At 47.3% G+C, this 19,448-nt stretch overlaps 6 protein-coding genes across 6 annotated transcripts; 4 read left to right on the top strand and 2 right to left on the bottom strand.

Moving 5' to 3' along the window:
- Window positions 1-1,924: 1,924 nt before the first annotated feature.
- On the top strand, window positions 1,925-4,457 carry KY384_000444 (uncharacterized protein; the record flags this gene model as incomplete). Its single annotated transcript, XM_044808980.1, has 4 exons — window positions 1,925-2,358; window positions 2,406-2,715; window positions 2,765-2,806; window positions 2,859-4,457. The coding sequence occupies 4 exons, from the start codon at window positions 1,925-1,927 to the stop codon at window positions 4,455-4,457; spliced, it is 2,385 nt and encodes a 794-aa protein (XP_044664967.1).
- A 2,576-nt stretch (window positions 4,458-7,033) lies between these two features.
- On the top strand, window positions 7,034-7,990 carry KY384_000443 (uncharacterized protein; the record flags this gene model as incomplete). Its single annotated transcript, XM_044808979.1, has 1 exon — window positions 7,034-7,990. The coding sequence occupies one exon, from the start codon at window positions 7,034-7,036 to the stop codon at window positions 7,988-7,990; it is 957 nt and encodes a 318-aa protein (XP_044664966.1).
- A 650-nt stretch (window positions 7,991-8,640) lies between these two features.
- KY384_000442 (uncharacterized protein) lies at window positions 8,641-10,695 on the bottom strand (the record flags this gene model as incomplete). The annotated part of the gene is made up of 1 exon (XM_044808978.1): window positions 8,641-10,695. One exon carries the CDS (start codon window positions 10,693-10,695, stop codon window positions 8,641-8,643), a length of 2,055 nt encoding a protein of 684 aa, XP_044664965.1.
- Window positions 10,696-11,123: 428 nt separating this feature from the next.
- On the bottom strand, window positions 11,124-12,428 carry KY384_000441 (uncharacterized protein; the record flags this gene model as incomplete). Its single annotated transcript, XM_044808977.1, has 2 exons — window positions 11,124-11,605; window positions 11,657-12,428. 2 exons carry the CDS (start codon window positions 12,426-12,428, stop codon window positions 11,124-11,126), a joined length of 1,254 nt encoding a protein of 417 aa, XP_044664964.1.
- Window positions 12,429-12,737: 309 nt separating this feature from the next.
- On the top strand, window positions 12,738-13,989 carry KY384_000440 (uncharacterized protein; the record flags this gene model as incomplete). The annotated part of the gene is made up of 2 exons (XM_044808976.1): window positions 12,738-13,486; window positions 13,926-13,989. 2 exons carry the CDS (start codon window positions 12,738-12,740, stop codon window positions 13,987-13,989), a joined length of 813 nt encoding a protein of 270 aa, XP_044664963.1.
- Window positions 13,990-15,269: 1,280 nt separating this feature from the next.
- Window positions 15,270-16,479, top strand: KY384_000439 (uncharacterized protein; the record flags this gene model as incomplete). The annotated part of the gene is made up of 2 exons (XM_044808975.1): window positions 15,270-15,850; window positions 15,915-16,479. The coding sequence occupies 2 exons, from the start codon at window positions 15,270-15,272 to the stop codon at window positions 16,477-16,479; spliced, it is 1,146 nt and encodes a 381-aa protein (XP_044664962.1).
- Window positions 16,480-19,448: the final 2,969 nt, after the last annotated feature.

The raw sequence follows: 19,448 nt of genomic DNA, 5'->3' as shown, positions 1-19,448 counted from the left end.
ACACCAAGATTGGTCTTGGTGCTTTCCTCTTATGCTACCGTTAAAATCATTTCATCATTGATGAAGCATATGATACAACATCTTCAGAAAACCATGACAAAAGGGGATCATCGCTGGGCGTGGGTCATAGATTAATCACTGGCCTTTTGGTTTGGCTAGTTGCAGCCGCTCTGTGAAGCCCGACTCTTCCTCTGAGGGGTCTGTGGTTTCAAGTCCTGTGTTGCTCTTGTCCGCCAATTGTGCTTGAGTGAGGGACGATGATGACAGTAATAATGATTGACGAGGACCTTAGGATCCCTGATCTTATGAAACCTATGCTGCTGGAATACAGTCAGCACATGCCTGAGTCCCAAAAATCATACGAGAGCATCCGTTAGGGGGTTTCAAAGATGCTGGGATAGGTATCTGTTGATGATGACATCGAGGCAAAGATACCAAGGAGTAGTGACAGTAAGATGTTGCCGCGATTGACAGACAGGATTGGGTTGTACGGGGTGTAAGGAGGTTGTCACTCACATTTCACGACGTTCAACCCGACCATTATGACGAAAGGAGGAGGAACAGGGCGGATGACAAGGCTCAGCATTGTGTAAGAGACACTAATGAAGCTGACTCTCACCAGCGATGCAGCTGATGGATGGAGGTACGAATGGGTGGGACGAATGCAGAGAATGAAGAGGATGGTGGTTGAGGAAAAGAAAAACAAAACAAAGGACGGCCGCAGAAATAAGTGCTTCATGAAACCATGACAACTGGCGCAACATCGGCCATCTGGTGGAAGGAGCCCATTGCTGTGGTTCCGTTTCAATGAAAAGGAAGGTGCCTCCTGATTTTGAACCGTTTTGATCGCATACTCTTGGTCTGCAACTACGGAAATGAGACATACAAGATACACAATCAATGTATCAAAGGAAACTGGGAGAAACTGTTGAAGGTGCCTATTCAGATGACTTTTCACTCGAATCAACTCCGACGCCGCAATTTACATTGGTAGCTACTCGGCGATCAGAGGGACAGATAGGTTATAGGGGGAAGGAGCTGTTCAGCATTGACCCAGTAACGATTCTTCAGGGTACACCTGTGCAACGCTCCTCGACGCCGTGTTCAGCAAATACAGAAAGCGCAAAGAAACGTCGTTGACACGAAGTTTCTTATCACGGCAGCCGCTGCATAAAATCGAGAGAAGCTTAGCAGACTGGCGAAAGACAGCATAATTTTGTGCCTTCTCACACAGCGTACGTACTCGAATCTGATCTGACTGCAAGGTAATGGACTACTTCCTGACACTCCAAATACACTATTCCGCTGCCTGCCATCTCAAAATTCGAAAAGAATGATATGTGACTGCCACTTTCAAGAGTTCATCCGAGTGAAGTTTATCCCCATCCTTTTTCACATGCAGCGATGGTCAATTTTCGGTGCCGGTGCTCACTTCGTTCCCTCTCGATGTCATTTCTCTAGAATCAATACCCAAATGCCAAGAAATTCTAGAATGCTTTACATTTCCGAAAATGATGTATCCGCAATTCGTTGATAGTTCTTTGATGCAAGTCGCCCCTCCACATATCCTGTAGCTGTGATTCAAGGCTTTCAGCGAATCTTGAATGCGCTTTTGTGTTGTTTGTCAAATGAATAATCGATTTTCTTCGACTATTTTTAGCTGTTTCTTTATCAACATGCAGGCAGACAAAGGCACATTGTTTGTGCCCCAACTGCCTCTTTCATTAGGCGATGGATTATTCTGATCATGGAGATCTATACTTGGCCATTATGAATGCGAATGCGACTGGCCTCACTCGCGCCTTGTCCGCATCATGTCTCAATGTATATCAGAAGCCAGCAGGTCCCTTACAGACCACATATCAACGTTCTCTGAACAACCTGACAGAAAATTTATCTAAAATCAAAAGCCGTATCTTGTTAAATGGCATCTGGATCACAACAAAATAATGGGCAGGTTGCAGCCGATACTGAAGCTGACCAATACGATATTGATGCCACACTGACCGAGCTTGGATGGTATCCTGAAGCCTCACTGAGCCAGTATATACATGAAGATGACTTGAATGAAGCACCTTTTTGCACGCCCTTCGGCACCACACCCACCCTGGTGAAAGAAGCACCTGAAAAAAACCAATTCCTCAAAGATTCCCAAGAGACAAAACAATTGTATCAAGAGCTTTCTAGAGAAAGAAATAGATATCTCGACCAGTTGACGTCGGTACCAGGACTCGAGGATGAAGGATATAACCCTCACATTATCTACCCTGCGCCGAGCAACACACAGAGCGACGGCAGACCTTGGAATCCAGAAGTCAAGATACACGAATGTGGGGCATCTATACTAAACATATTGCTGTAAGTGTCTACTATTCTTATCAGGAATCCAATGTTGACCTGATCAGGAGTGATGTGTTCGATCTTGGAGATCCCAGCGGTGGCCCTCCAGGAAAACTTCAGGGCAGACTATCATTCCAGCGTATCGCTGATCCCGAAGCTGAACGATGGGAGTACTTCATCATCAATAGAGACATTGACAGCCTGATTGTAAATGGTCAGACATTCAGAACCCAAAGAATCATAGGTCCGCTTCCCGACTTTGCCGTAATTCAATTCAGCAGGACCGTGATGTTTTGGTTTCGGACAAAGAGAGCATTGAGGTTTAAATCCCCTAATTGGACCATTCTGAAGACTCCTCCAGCTCCAAAATCATATGTAAGTATACCACAGCCCTTCATCTTTGGTATTGAAGTTGACCAGATAGTACGATGAATCTGAGTTCTTAGAGGCATCTGTGGCAAAAGGCGTGAGTTTTAGTCTCGCTTATCTGGGAATAGTTGCTTACAGACGTGATATAGACAAGAAAGCGAGTGAGAGAACATGATGAGAAGCGGCAAGAGGACATTAAGAGGCAGAAGCGCGATGAGCATCATCCGACCATGCAACATGAAAGGCTTGCTCGACTTCGTCAGGAGAAAGAACAATATTCAAAAATGTTGCAACGCAAGAAAGTCAACTCAGATTCAGGCAGTCCTCCTTTAAACAAAACGCCTTCAGATTCTGCACCTCCAGCGGCTTCAGTCCCTGGAGCATTGAATGAACAGACGGAAGGCGTCGCAACTAAGGAAATGGTGGAACAAAACAATAGCCGAGATATTGACCAAGCTAGAAAACCCTCCGGCAACGTTGATCAGAATTTGCGTGCACCCATTTCAAGCAAGGGGAATTTTCATACAATACTCTATAAATGCCTCAAACTCAAGCCAAAGCGACTACCCGCAGACTTTGATGAAGGAGACGCCCAATGGCTTAGGCGCATAATCAATCTAGATGATGAGAAAGTGTGTCTACCAATCGCAAGCATCCTATGCGCTCTGAAGGAGGCTCGCATCCCTTATTCGTTCGGGCAGCCTACTCAATTCACCAGTTGGAATTCGAATATTGGTATTCTCGAAGTGTACGGAATTGATTCTGACACTTTCATCATACCCCTGGTGCTGCAGAACGATGGTGATCGTGAAGACAAGTCAGGCAAAATCTCTGATTCTCGGTTAACAGCTCTAAACAAAAGTATCGCGATTGAAAATGAAGAAGCAAAGAAAGAAGCAAAGATAGGAGCAAAGAAGAAAAGCGAGAAAGCTAAGGAGCCAAAAGTAGCCCAAGGACACATAATTCTAGCAGTGGCCAAGAGGACTGCTTCCCCTAGTCTTGTCGACATTGACTACTACGACAGTTGCTCTGGGTTTCTGGATCACGAACAGATGCGACATGCTGCTCTAAATGTTATCGAGCATTCAGGTTGGATGTTCCCTGCGAATTTGAATTCAGAGCATCATAGGTCAGTCCCGCAGCAGAAGCCAGGTCTATCTTGCGGAATTCATGCAGTTCTCAATGCTTGGGCAGTCATGCTTGGCCTTGATCCCGAAGTACCAATGCATAGAAGGCTTCAATTCACGGATGGCATATACCAAGACGCACGTATGCTTTTCAATTATGCGTGCATGGGCAGAGTGGACTCCGAAACTATAAGAACGTTCCTCACAGAGTATGGCTTCTGTGTTGCACCGCCTACCCACGGCCAACCACAGGCGCCAAACACGCATCCACAACAACAATCGCGGGACGTCCAGAGTGTTTTCATGAATAGAGATGTCTTACGGCAATATCTTGGATTCAACCGTGGTTCTGGAACGCCGCGAGACCGACGAAGCACGCTCACAGAAAGACAGAACGCACGTAACGCGCCACCTAATTTGCCACCGCAAACGACTGAACAAGAATCTGACTCGGAGGATGAGCAAGTCACACTACCAAAGAATACCCAAACCTCAGGCTCCGAAGAAAAGACAACAGCAATAGAAGAACGGGCATCCGAGAACGGTGATGATTATGACAACTGGGACGACCTGTTTGAAAATCCCGGAAGTCCACCTTCTGGAGGAGACTTAGATGCCTAGTCCTGAGCCCCGCACGCCGAATGAGCTGCAATAAGGGTTTTCGCAAGTCTGGGGTGAACAGGAGAGGTATTGTTTTGTTTGAGGAAGCGTAAGATTTTGGTGATATCATCACAGAAATGGTATTGGCGTAGAGGGTTCATGAATGGTGATTTTCTTTTCGAAGAAAGTAACAAATCTTTTCAACAAAAAGCGATCTGGAGATTTCACTATCCATATGTCCTAGTAGAATTCTTCAGAGAGCTTTGTTGACCGCGCATTTTTGGCCTGAAAGTATAAAAAGATCGAAATCGGCCGATGAATACTTGCCCCTATCGATGTTCGCACTCCCTTTGACCGCTTTTCTACAATGGCATTCCCTTCGCTGTCATTCGTCTCTGAATGATACCTCTTAACCAGCTGCCTTTCCTTTGTCCACTACCGCTAAATGGCAAGAAGTGCAATAGAACAAGAAACGCACGAAAGCGAATACCATCTAGACATTTCTCCTTTACTTACGAGACCCTGTTAGCAGAGGCATACTTGCAAAAACTACTCACAGACCCGATCCTTTCGTGCTTTTTTGTACCGAGTAGGTGTGGCCGTAACGACAGTACCGTCCAGTGCCGGACTCCGTGGTAGTCGTCAGGTGGGGATTTACGAGTAAAATGTATTGCCTTTGCGAATCAGCCAGTCAGATTTTCAATATCGCGGGCTCGTCCTAAGATCATCGTAGGTAATACTGGCAATACCTGAAGTTTACACATAATCGGCTCCGGCATCAGTACTTTATTGACACTGTGCATCCTGAAAGGAAGTAGTGAAATATCTCCGAAAGTAGGCGTTTAGTGTCTTTTTGGCGGTTGAGAGCACTGCATTGACTCATTCCTTATTCTGACGACTAGAAACGTCCATGGCAAATGAGACAATTCGTGGTAGCTCGACATACTCGCTACAGAAAGGCTTTTTTACATTCTATTGTCTTCAATCATATACGCACAGTGAATCTTAGTGTGGATTAGCGGCAAGATTCGCTTGAGAAAACTATTATCCAAGTCTCTGTGCAACCCTCCATCATGATAGGTTCTGACAGATTTACATCGGCTCCAATATCGATCTTTTAGCCTTCTGTATCGTAATTCAGAGTCTTTACCGGCTTTGGATCGCCTGTGTTCTCAAATCAGGCTCTTAAGGTTTCTTTTGCTATGGTCCTAGCTAGGCGAAACCTTCTTGCACAATCTCGTCGTCTTCTAGTCCTTTGATGAAATGTCATCCAGGGGTAATCTTAATTTAGAAAGTCCATCGATGACTGATTCCTCAAATCGTGGTGCTGACGCGTCGTCTTTACCCACAGCAGTAGCAATGAGCTCGTCATTTGCTTGCTCAATAGACAAAGACTCAACATCTAGAAGCATGTGACAGACTCCACATAATTGTTCTTCGTAATTCTCTCCTCCGAAAAGTTGGGGTCCGGAAACGTCAAGTTTTACCACGATTTTTTTGTCAAATTCTGCTTCTTTGAGGTTTTTACTACAGCCATGAGCCACGCAACAATTTCGTCAAGTCCATCTGTCAAGATCGGAGTGATTGTGATCAGGATCGTATTTATACTCGCTAAGTGTAAATGTCTACGCATAGCATTACGAATGCGAGAGTGGGACTCGAAGTCCTGGTAGACTTTGATAAAGCCTACTATGTTGTCCTTTTCCACGAAATATTTGAACAATTCGTTCAGCTGCTGATTGACCGCGAATACTGGAGCGGTTTGTTTGTTATGCCACTAATGGTCTGGTTTGGCATTCAGTTGGGTTTTGGAGGGATATGGTTACATGGTCACATGAAATGCGGCAAGCTTTCAAGACTTTCAACGTTCAAGGGGCGTGAAATTTGGAACTCTAATACCCTCAGAGTCAGAATAGGTCTCCAAGGGTCTCCAAAACCGGCGTTAGGAAAGCTTAACGTAGTTCTCAAAGACCTATAAATTTGAGATGCCATTCACTTCTTTCCTCCTTTCTTTTTTCACTTCCCCCCTCGCCCCCGCTTGATGATACCAAACTGCTATACAAACCACAAGCAAACGATCTTCATAACTGCCCTGGCTACGTTGTCAACCTCTGGCTAGGGCACCAGTCTCACTTAACTCTTTTTTTTACTATCAAAACGCCCTCTTTCTCCCTTTCGTTAGGTTTACTACACTTTTTTTCTAAATATAATAAACAAGGACAGTTGAGTGCACAGAGATACCACCAACAAGAAGTCCTCGAAAGAGGCCAGTGGACTCACTGACCTCGAGACCCCCTAGTCATCAGCTCAGCAAGGAAAGACTCTAAGAAATAGATCAAGAAATGCGGGCGCTGGACGAAAAGCTGACGAACAAGACACTCAAACGGCGACCAAGCTTCGATGAAAAATTCTGTAAACTAATTGCTGAGAGATCTCGTTTGAGAAAGGAATGAAACGAACTTGAACTAGAAAAGTCACTCGGAAAATTCCCGGGCACCTACAAGGAATGGACTAACGAAGCCTCCGTTCGCGATATCAAAAATAGAATCAGTAAATATGCCTATGATGCTGCCCTGTGGGATGGACAGGAGAGTCGAATGAAACGACCAGATCGTCAAAAGCCTGCTTTAAGAATGTTGATGGAACTCTTCAAATATGGCAAGTCTGGATGGGAGTTGGGCCTGGATGGGCTCGGCAAAAGGACCAGTAAAGACCAATCCAACTTTCGAAAGAAGCTTATAAAAGTTTGCAAGTCGACATTCAATGGCAGCAATAACCATATGTGGTGCCCTATTGAACAATACATGGTAACGAAATCCGGCATGAAAGCTGCGCATATATTCCCCTGGAAGCACGGACGAAACGCTATGGATTGCTTATTCGCAACAAGTAACGAGATGTTCTCGCCTTTAAACGGTATAATGATGGGTGAGCAAGCTGAAGACCGGTTTGATCGCGGATACCTTTGTCTTGTTCCTGCCGTGAATGACATCCGCTCTAAACAAAATGTCAACAATTGGCTCCAGGGCAGACAAGAATACAAGATTATGACATTTCAACGGAAAATAAGCTTGATGCAAAACAAAATCTGCAATGGACCATTTGCTGGGCGCACTTGGGCAAGTTTGGATGGCGAACTTGTCAAGTTCAGCTCAGACCACCGGCCTCGGGCACGTTACCTCTACTTTCATCACCTTTTCTGCTGCCATCGCGCGGCCTGGGATGCGAGCAACTTTATGGAATTCAAGGGCGACGCTTTAAAGGACCACTTTGGCGCACAGTATTGGGGTACCGCTGGGACATATATAACCGAATGCTTCTTGAGAGGGTTCGTACTGGAGATCGGACACGAGCACGAACACCTGCTAGATCATGCTATCAAAGATGGTGATTCTAAACCCGACTATACGATGTCAAGCTTGATGAGGAATGCAAGTTACAAGGAGGAGGGAGGAGAATCAGAGACGGACGAGGAGGACGAGGAGGAAGAGGAGGATGATGAGGAAGAATCAGGGACGGAGGGGGAGGAGGAATGGACGGGATTCAATACGTGAATGAGGAGGATGATGATGATGACGATTGATCGATGACTTTAGTAGTTCTGAACATGGTCGCTTAGCAAGCATACAGCTTTTCATTAAGGGGGAAATAAAAGTTCCACATTTGACACGTGTACATCCATCGTAAGACTCACTTCCACAAGCGACAGCATGATATCCTACCTTTACCACCTTCTTCCTTCCCCCGTACTTATAGTGATGAAATCGATCAACAAGATTGAAAACGCAATTATTAAATCATTTCATAAAAGGTACGCATGAATTTTCACCCATCGCCCTCAAACACTCCAATCCTCCCTTCCAGCTCCACAGATTCAATCCGAGAAACTCCTCCTTCAAAATCCTCACCCACTCTATCCACCCACCAGGCTCAACAAAGCAGACCAAGCCAAGAAGCGCTCGAGTCCTTTCAGTAGAACAGTATATGCATATAATACAATCATCATTCATACTATAATCAAACGCTATAACTACAGCAAAACCGCCCATCTACCACCAAGACCACCCACTCCCCCTTCTCCACTTCTCCTTCCCCCTTCCCCCTTCCCCCATCCTCCTATTTTAACCTTCCATCATCTTTCTAACCCCCCGGCTTTTCCCCCGAGGCATCATGAGAAGTCATCCATTTTCTCCCCCTCCTTCCCTTACGCAACTTTCCCCTCCACTTTCGTTGGATCTATTCCAGGTATCTCTTTAAGCACCCCAGGAACAGGAGCAGAGGTAGGGCCGGGGGCGGAGGTGGGGAAGGAAGGCTCGGGTCCAGGTCCGAGCGGCGTACTAGGCACGGAGTGGAACTCGCCTGGCATGGAGAAGTCTTCGCTTTCGTCCTTGTCTTTGGCTGGCGGTGCATACTGTGCGGATTGGAAGTCTGTCTCGCCGTTGTCATTTTGTTTACTGAGATGAGGTGTGTTCTCCTCGGCGGGAGTGTCGTGCTGAGCATCCCCCGTTTTAGCAACATCCTTTGCGTCTTCGGCTTCCGCATCTTTCATAACGATAGTGTCTTCGACGGTCTCCTCAGCAGGCGTAGCACCCCCGGACATCACGCCAGGCGTATTGCCTCTACTCCTCGAATAATCAGACCCGCTCATATCCACGTCATCAAACCCATCTTTATTCGGGCTTAGACGTTCGCTGTTCCGCGAGGGAGCGAGGTGAACCTGTTGGAGGCGCTCTTCGATCGAGCTGTGAGAAGGGATGGGGTAGAGACCTTGCTCAGCGTCTTGGGAGCCGTGCATGTCGATACCTAGGCCTGTCTGCTGGGTAGGGCTGGCGGCATCTGGGATTGCGGTTGGGCTGGGAATGGGGTTGCTGCTTCTGTAAGGACTTCGTGGTGGGAGAGCAGGCGGGACGCGCTTTGGTATCTGCACAAGCTTTGCGCGGGATATGACGGTTGCTTCTTCGGTTTTGTGATGTTCTTCTCCGCTGCCTGAGGAGCCGTCGTCGATGTCTTCGGCAAGGTTCTCTGTGGCTTTTCGTGCGGGGCTGCCTTCATCGGCTGGTTCTGGGGAGTTGGCCATTTCTGGTGATGCGAGGTCGTCGGTCTGTGTCCCACGATCTGTGTGTACACTTGCTATGCTCATCCTCTCGCTGTCCCTCTTTGAGTTCTTCCTTGAGTGGAATGTAGCATAGATCGGACTTGTAGGTGAAGGCCGATATTCAAATACGTCTCCACTTGGTCGGCTCCTCGTTCCTGCTTCCCTAACCTCCATCCCTTGCTCCTCGAGCGCTTTGACACCAAATGGGTCCGGGTCATCCTCGCTCGGCGGTAGGCCAAACCCATTGTCATCTCCTTTGACCTCGTAGTCTCCTGGCGTAGGCTCACTATCTGGCAATGCACTCTCATCCACATCGACGTCTCCCTGAGCTGCCTTGATGGTCTGAATCAGTCCTCCGATCTCTCTCGGCGGATGTCGTACTTTGCCGGCAAGGATATCCACCACCGCAATCCTCTCCCCATAGAACCGCTCATTCTCATCCCCACGCTCTATGATGACGGTCCCATCAATTTGAACTCCAGCATAGAATCCCCTACTCTTCAAGTAATTCCAAACGGGAGCTTGCCGCTTATGTAGCTCTGTCTCCAGCACCCCACCAATGCCCACTGGACCAGCAACAGCGCTGACCTCTCCACCAAGCGTGCACCGTATTTTTGTAAATGCTTCTAGTGCTTTTTCCGTATTGATGACAACGACGCAATCGTAGATATCCACTCCAACAAGAAAGCCCAAACCAGCAGTGTGCAGCAATATTCCCGACGGTGGGCTCCAACTGCCGTCCGCCGTTCTAGCAACCAAAATGCCTGAGCCTCCAGCACCGGAGACCCACAGCCCTGTCCTCATTGTAGTAAAGATAGCCAGTCCCTTCGCTCGTTTTATGACCTCCGTCGGTATCTTCTTAATCACCCTTTGCTTCCCCTTCGGCACCCCGTCGTCCTTTTTCGCCCCCACATATCCGGCCTCCTTATCTTCTTCAACGTAGAACCCATCTTTACAGAAGCTCCGCAATATTCTTGCAGCTTTATCTGATTCCCGATCGAGGGTCGTGGGCCAGAAAGCTTCAGAGCCGAGCTTGTTGCTCAGCCGATTGACGGGCGGGCCGAGCTTGTCGACGACGTGGTAGACTTTGTCGAAACCGGCTTTAGAGACGGTCTTGGTTTGCGACCAGGAGGGAATTGAGGGGAGGGAGTCGCGGAGAGGCATTTTGGGTTAGGTGAGACGGAGGTTTCAGAATGTTTTAGCTGGGCGTAGGGGGAGCGACATCTTTGTCGAGAGTGAATTTCAAGCTATTGTGAATGATGATTGGGGTTTTCGCATAGCTAGAGACTTGAGTGAGATTCGTGAGCTTTGGACTGAAGTAGTCACTGGCAAATGCTACGTAATGTGGAGGGAAAGAGCTCAGAGCTCAGCCTGCTGACGAAAGCCCTCCGGACCTTCCGCGTAAAGCCGGGGATCATCGTCGGCCTGTCAATTGAACTTTGGGAGCGAAGTCCGAAACAAAGATGCATTGAATTAAAGGACGATAGTCTGAATTGAATGTAAAATTTGATTCAGTGTCATTTCCACGCTATGCTACGCTTGATGAGATACCCTGCGTCACGCTTTTCGGCAATGTCATCATCACATTGATCTCAGTCCTTCAGCATTGATGAGATGGACATGGCATTTCCACTCCTCAAACCGCCATTTTCTGGGCCTTCGTCCGAGCCTAACTCATTCAGCCTCCCATACCCAAGATCCAACTTCTTCGCCGATTTTCTCCCCTCTTCTATCAATGCGAATTTCCGTCCAAGCTCTCGAGCGTCCTTGACGCTTCTTCCCAAACAACCCAATAAAGAGACGAGCTCGACATCAGACTTCTCAGCTAGGGTCTCATGTTTGAAGCTGGAAAAATCGCTGGAAGGCAAGAGGAGGGGTAGACGGGAAACCAAGGATTTAATAGATCGGAGTAGTGGGTAGTCGATTTCAGCCTCCGACTCAAGTTGACCCTTCGAAGTATCTGATGAGGTGGTGAGATAAGACGGAGGCATTGATGTCAGGTAGTCTTTGATGAGCTTGATCCGCGTATGCAGCATCTTGATGGCGTTTGCGCGGGCTGTCAGCGATGAAATGACTGGGAATGATTCATTAGTTTGCGATCATCTATCACCTGAATTTGACCTACGCTCTTCATCTTCAGCAGACAACAAGCTCGAGTCCTCTAGCACCTCTTGCTCCTTCTTGCCTTTGACACCTTTTTCAGCTGCCTTTCCCTCACTCGACTGGTTTGCGTCCGGCTTCTTCTCTTTCTTAGCCGACGAATCCGATGCCGTAGCATTGCCTCCGCCTCTTGCGACAGAATCGATGCCAATCATCTCCGCCTCACCAGTCTCTATTGAGTATGGGAGTTCCCTGAATCGCAATTCAAGCCCACCCTCTTTCTCGCCCGTCTCCATTGAATGATCGCCATCTCCCGTGCTCTCATAAACGCTCTCATAAATGGTTAAAGGCAGCTTTCCGCCCGCAGTCTGACCTCCAGGTATACTGGCAGGATGAAGTGTAAGGAGCACAGCTGTCTCATTGTAATTTTGCAGCAAATGCTCGTGTATCGATGCAAGATGCGCCTCCGGGCCTGTGGCGGACGAGGTGGTAAACCATCCAACGAGCTCTAAAGCTGGAGCTTGGTGTACGTCTTTGTATTGTTGTAGTCGATCTTTGAAGAAAGCATCATGGAGCACCCATTGCCCGTTATCACTTTGAACGACTTGAACATCGTATGCCTGTTCCAGACTGATAGATCGACCACTTAGCTGCCCCAATAAAGCTCCAACAACCGGTTGCGTTTGCCTTCGTAAAGTGTGTCGGGTTATGTAGTCGGAGATGGTGAGTAGGACGAGAGGGTGGAGGTTGATGACCAGGCCGGAGTCAGAGGTCTTGTGACTTGAAAGGAGCGACATGATGGCGATAAGCGGAGTGTACAGGATCTTGAAGTTGAATGACGTACTTGTATGTATTGGCGGTCGTTTCGTTCAGCCGGCAAATTGACACTTCGATTGAAGCTTCAAGCTATGACCGAGGGACGGCTACGCTAATTTGCTAGCGTTGCTTATTAATCAACCCTATCGTAGGGTCGTCGTTGCCTTGTGGCGGCCTAATTTCTTTGAGTCATTCACTACTCTGGCACCTCGTCGTCGCTTTGCTTTAAAAGGTAGCTAGGTAGGTCTTGATTGCAAGACAAATGCAGCAATTGCTTTGTTTCTTGCGTGATGGCCCGTTTCAAAACGAAGAAGGCCATTCAACGTGCTCATGAAAGCCCACTTTTGACAATACCGCTAGAAATCCGCTTCCTCATTTTTGATCTCATTTTTCTTGGATCTCCAGAAGAGGATACCAGAGGTATAGACTTTGGCAACAGAAACGAACCTGCAAATGAGAGGAGGAACTTCTCCGCAGTGTCTGATTTCCTGCCAGATGGGACGAAGGTTCTTAGATATTATCCCCAGCTTTTATGCTTCATCTTCTGCGTCAATAGGCAATTACATGATGAATTTATAATATTCATTGACACGAAAGGCTTCAAGACTCAGCAGCTTGAATTAAGACATCAACCTCGCATGCCTGCAGAAGCCTTACACTTCTTCCGATCGAGTCTGAGCTATCCTGGCATTCAAGAGATCAGACTTCTCATTCGCCCTGATCGTGGCTACCAAGATCTTCATATCGTCAATTGGATTGTCATGGTGGTATACATTCTTCAGCAAGTTGTCCGCCTTACCTGCACGACCTTGCAGGTAGAAATAGATGCCCATGAGCAGGACGTTGAGTTTCGTCGCAGTCCGCGGTCTCCAATCGTCACTGATGACAGAGGCGATTGCAAGATGTCCATAGATATCAAAAGTTGTGAAGTTGAGCAAGGTAGCGGATATCTCGATCAATTTCTTCGCAAGAAGACTGCCAGAGCGCTCAATGCCCTCAAAAAGTCAGATACACGCCGACCATCCGCAAATAGCTCACAGTAAGTTGCAAGGCCAATCCTCCGCTGAGAGGTCCCCAACTAAGAACCCGTGTAGTCAAATGCAATATGCGTACTGGCTCAAACATAGCTGTACGCATATCCCAAACCCATCAATTCAGTTTCCTTGCGCATACTTCACGTATAGCTCATTTCAGAATTGGAGCGCCAGACCTTATGGCATACTTGTAAGAGATTACTTGCAGTAGTGTCGCAGATTACTTGCAGCACTAAACTTGATATCGCCTATCCAGTAGTGGGAAAGTCGCAACCGGCAAGCGCCACAGGTGGTGAATCACATAGTCGTCTTTTGATGTCTACAGAGCTACGTACAGGTATTTCATTAGCCAACAGTCTTCGAATTGCAATCTTGGACGTTTTTTTTCCGGCTTGGAAGTGGTGGCTTCCTCAATACTGTGAGCAAGATACGATGGTATGTCAGACATGTGTTACGAGCTTTTAAAATCAGCTTCAAACGAAAGAAACTTATTATTATCGATCAATAATCAAGATCTTTCGAGGCCGATGGTGTTTCTGATAGTGGGTTTATGTTCCTGCCTGCTAGAGTTTTGAAGAGCTGTGCATATTCCCTTTCGTTAGCATGCTGCCTCGCTAGAAATCAAGGCTGTTCTGGTCCCTGCCTTCTGCTGCAACTATCGTTGCTCCCACTTAATCGCCAACTCCCCCTCCCTGGATTTCGCTACCTCTTCTTTCCCGTCCAAGCTTCATCTACGTAATATAGGGCATTCTTCTCCTATATCGGACGGTTCCGACCAGCTCTCAGACTAAAGAAGGGTGGGATTAGGATTGATTAAGGATCGAAACACAGGTGTTTAAGTGAGCTAAGCATTTCGGTAACTTTCTTAAAGGCGAGATACCCGCAGCAATTCTTCTTGGGACTGATGGTCGTGCAGATACACTGCCTAAGACCACTCCCTTTGCACAACAGGTGGTGTCAAAGTTGTCTCTTCGCAACATGATCCCAGAGGATCATTACAACATATTATGAAATGCTTTGCCATGTACAACTCGACTCAATTAATCATGAAACGTCTTTGCAATGCAAGAGTTCTGCCACGCACTTGAGACCATACTGGCTTTTAGTGACTTCCTGGACAGGCATCGATACGTATATTTCGCACCCATACTCCGAAGAAGTGTACCGTATCATGTCACTAACGTCGAAACTTTGGAAAATCTGCCTTATGTACTAAAGCCTTCAGATAGTCCACCGAGCTCGCCAGACTTCGGACTTTCATTGGTCATGCAAGAAGACCACAGGGTCTATGCCAAGACCTGCCTCCTCGCCTATTCATTCCATTGATCGACTCTTTCATCGAGATTCAGCTCGATTACCAATTTTTCACCCCGCAGATTGACCCTTATTGGCCTTGCCACATACATTTTGGTGATACGAACACTTGAGGCTTCCACGGAAGATCCTCACGCCAACGGGAGGCCTGATAAGTTGTCGAATTAGGCTTAAGACCTTCAAAGTCGAAAGACCACCTCCCCGCTAGAACTTGACGTTTGCGGCTTTTAAGGGGGCCACTTCTCATTCGATGCAAGATCATGTGTTCTCAGCTCAAGCATGCAAGCATGCAACCCTTCATGCATGTCATAGTCCCCGATAGGTGGCTTCATTTTCATTACACTAGCCTTTCTCAAGATTGGAGGGGTTGACAACGCAGTAAGGCTATGTCCAATCTTCCTCGACCTTTCATCAACCTTCCCCCAGGATTTTACTTGGGTCGTCCGTTTGAGTTGGCTTTGGACTCGATTCAAGATGCCGATAGATACTTTTACCGGGCCCATTGCAGCCGCCGAAATATCTGAGTGGCTTAGCAACTGCGAGGAAGATTTCGATCAGTACAAAGACAGGAATAGCAAGGACTTGCTTGACAAGCAGAAAATCCAGAGGGCTGGAAACTCCATTTCTAAAACCGGCGCATCGACTAAGCCACTGGCTAGTTGGTACACACAGAACCGTAAGGCTTTGGAAACGAAAACGTGGGATACCTTTCGAGATTCAGTCAAGGACCATGCACTTGGTAAGGGATGGCGCCTGAGGGCTCTCAAACAATTCTACCTCTACGCGCAGGGCGATACGAAGCTGGACGACTTCTTCGTCAAGTTCGAGGAGCTGAAATACACCATTGCGCGAAGTAGTAAGCTGACTGAGATTGACAATGTGGCCTACAAGTCCCATTTATTGTTCCGGGCAAACCCGGGACTGCTCGAGAAGTTCATGCGAGATCCAAAGAATGAGCAGATCTTCCTCAACTCAGATCCAGAGGATGTGAAATCGACGCTTCGCGAGTATGATAATGGCGATCCTGTACCAGCTCCAATTGAACCGACAAGCCAGTAAGTACATTGTCCTTCTTCAGTAATATGTACAAGCTCATAAGTATGATCCGTCCACCTCTAGAGCTGTTGATTCTTTTCAAACAGCCGTCACCACTGGTATGTGGCTCACTAGTGGGCTGTTTGGCGCAAACCAGCCCTTAAAGACTCAAGGCAATGATAACATGTTCTCGAGTATGAGTCGCTTGCCTCTACTGTCCACTTCTCTTGCACACCTGAATTACCTCAACATTTGGTGGAATGAATCATCCACGAGGCCTCAGATCCAACTTTTGCAGCCAACCTTCGACTCAAACCCGCAATTTAGTATCAATTCCCCAATTAACAATCGTGACGCCATTGCCAGAATTGGTATCTCCCTTGATTCCAATGAATATATTGTCTCTGTGAGATTGACACGGGATGACTCTAATTCGGCGATTACATCCATATTGATTCAGACTTCTAAACAGAATCAGTTACATGTTGGCAGTACAGTAGGTGACGTGACCACATTCACGGCGCCTACGAACTGGAGAATTGTTGGATTCCACGGCAGCGCGGACTCGTATAAAGCTGATGCAAGTTCGGGACAGAATCACTATCCAATCACTCGGCTTGGAGTCATCTACGCGCCGATCATGCCTTAGCTCCTTCTTTGGTACCTTACCACTGAATATTTGGAGGACGATGCAGAATTATATGTGTGTTCAAGTGACCATCAAGATCAAATTGTAGCAGCAGAAGGTTACCAAGGTGGAATGGTTTAAGCAAAGATGACAATTCAGAGACTTTGCAGTGAGAACAGAGACTCCAATACCATTCGAGACCCACTTTCATGACTGTTGCGGTGGGGTAAACAAAGACTGCCGACTATTCCTATCAGGCATGCACAAGTGCGGACCATCCCCACTGAATATTTGCTTTTGGCCAACATATATCCCTTACTTTCCCCCTGCCTTACCGTTGTAAAAGGCATGAACAAACGATCAGGAGTAAGTTGCTTTTCTGACCAGATCAAGAACTCTTTAAAACCTATACCTCCCCACCATCTCCCCAATATCCGAGCTCCCACTTCCTCGCAAAATCAACCAAACGACCCCAATGGCCCATCTCCACTACCCCGCTTTCACCCCCCCTTACCCAACACAATCACAACACACCTCGCCATATCCCCCCTCTGCCTCACCAAGAAAAACCACTTTTTTAGCCCTCCCTCGACTTAAACAACCTAAATCAGCCATCCACCGCACTCTCAACACACCTCGTCCTCACATGCCTCCTATCTTCCGTGCCGCAATCGCACAGCAACTTCCCTCATCCACCCCTCTCTCAGCCACGACATCGCCTCCAGGACCTGCCCCACCACATCTCGCTCCTGGCAGGGCACGCACTTCAGCCATTCAAGCTCACCATGGGTATCTTCCGCTCTCAACACCAGCGTCAACCTATTCAATTTCTACGTCCCCTCGTCCAATCTTTCTTTTACACAATCATACACACCCCTTCCCGGCACGCTGTCTTCCAGAGGTACATGTATATCCCTCACCGTTGTCTCGTCCGCAATGGGTTTCAATGTCTACACTGACCTCATGATCCCATCGTCATCGGCTCACCAGACAAAAATGCTCCTCCTTGTTCTCGATTTGCTCTGGCCATTCCGCTTTGACTCTTGCATTTCCTACCAATTCTAACACCATGAGGTCAGACTTAGACTCTCTTTCCCCGAGATCATGGTTCAGCAAGTATTCGTGCTAGTGTTCTATCCCTAACACTAACCTGTTTAGAAAGCATTAGCAGGTATAGCAGCCTGCGGTATCCTAGTATTGAGCGGCCAAGTGGTCTACTAGTGTAAATACACGTATCTTGTACCAGGTCGGTGTCCCGAGCTGAATTTGACGCCATTTGTAGGAAAGCTCTCATGTCTTACTTGGAAATGCTGCGCTTGAGAGATTGGGCACCACACATCGTCTCTGATTCTTCGGTTGTCCACAGGAAGATTTCGCTGGGTTGAGTTGAATTAGAATTGGCAAAATGTACCCCTTTTCTGATGCCCGCAATTCCTAACGTCCATCCCAACAGGTGGCGAGCATTGCTCGTTAGGATTTTCTGTTCAATCTCTTCGCGCAATGTAGAAATCAATTTGGGCAATCTCAAGAAGATCAGCAACTTTTATTCAGAAAGTTGTACGACCTTTGCCGTGAAAGAGCCTTGACATGACTAGCAGGTCGGGATTCGCTACCACCTGCTCAGACCTTCGGGCCTACGGAGCAGCTCTTTTTACCATCGAAGTTTCATTGTAATCATCATCAAAGCAGGTCCGACAATCAGTATCATAGAAAGGTCAACTTGCTCAGTGGCACATGAACTCTTCCATGGTGTCGGGATTGTCTGACCAAAGTTTTATGTTCTGCTCCGTAAAACGTTTTAAAAGTATTGACATGCTCCCTCACAATCAAAGTCTCAATCGACTTGCGGCATCGACGACGTCTAGTCACAGTCTAGCATTCAGAAACATCTCTGGATGCATTTCCGTTTGGGAGACGTCGACACATGGGCGATTACGGCAGGGATCTTAGCCACAATAATGTTTAAAATCCCCCAAATATGTCGAATTCTGGGCTGACTTCTAACAGGCTGGCTCTGATATTTCTTCCACAGCACTCGGATCGGAAAGCATTGACATCTTGAATTACAAAACCCAGTAACAGACCAAGAATCCTAGGTGTTTCCTGTGGTAGCTGTTTGGTGTCGAAGGATCCATCAATCACAATGGTGGATGAATACGGCTGGCTTTAATCAATTTGAAAGTGCCCAACCGTCAGAAGCGCGTCGTGCTTGTACAGTGTATTGCGATTGCTCAACGCCAAATCAGCGCATGCTGGTAGACCATGGTCCTTATCTCCGGCAGCAGGTCAAGAAAACTTTAGCTTCATGGTTACGCGGCAAGTCTGGAAACGATTCAATTCAAGATTGTCGAGATGATTCAAGAAATCGCAGATGGGGTAAGCCAGGACGTCCGAAAGGGGCTCATTCGCGGCCTCAAGGTTTGTTATAGCTCTAACCGCATCATAATTGGCTGAAGTCAGGATTTGGAATTTCTGCTTCATGATCCTTGATAAATTTTCAGACCCTGATTGTCATAATCGTTCAAGGAATCGACCACAGAGGCAATCCCTCGAGCAGGAACATATGAGACGCTAGACTAATGCTGTTGGTATAATTTGTACTGATTAGGAGTAATAAGGACCACGTATGCTAGATCAGACCACTCGAATCTCCCACCTGTTTCAGGATATCTGAGAGAGCTCCACCGGACAGTGAAATTCATGGGTGACACCGAAGCCGAAAAGCTCTACCCATCGAACATAGGCTCCACGAGACCCGAGCGTCAGGAGGTGGAAGACCAAGTAAATTGTATTCATTAACATTGAAAGTCGAGAACACTGTGTAGACCGCTCACAGCGATGGACAGACCTTAGTCTTGGGTGACTTCGAAGTCTTCTCGGTGTCCCAACAAGCCAAGGCATGTGTTGAAAAAGGACTTTTGAAAACGACAGGTCGGCGTAATCCCATGGCAACGACACCGGAACAGCCAGCCGGGTGTGTATCTGGTAGT

The sequence above is a fragment of the Bacidia gigantensis genome, assembly GCF_019456465.1.
Source record: "Bacidia gigantensis strain McMullin 20006 chromosome Unknown contig_74, whole genome shotgun sequence".
In the NCBI taxonomy this organism is placed as follows: Eukaryota; Fungi; Ascomycota; class Lecanoromycetes; order Lecanorales; family Ramalinaceae; genus Bacidia; species Bacidia gigantensis.
This window is presented reverse-complemented; position numbering and strand designations above follow the sequence as displayed.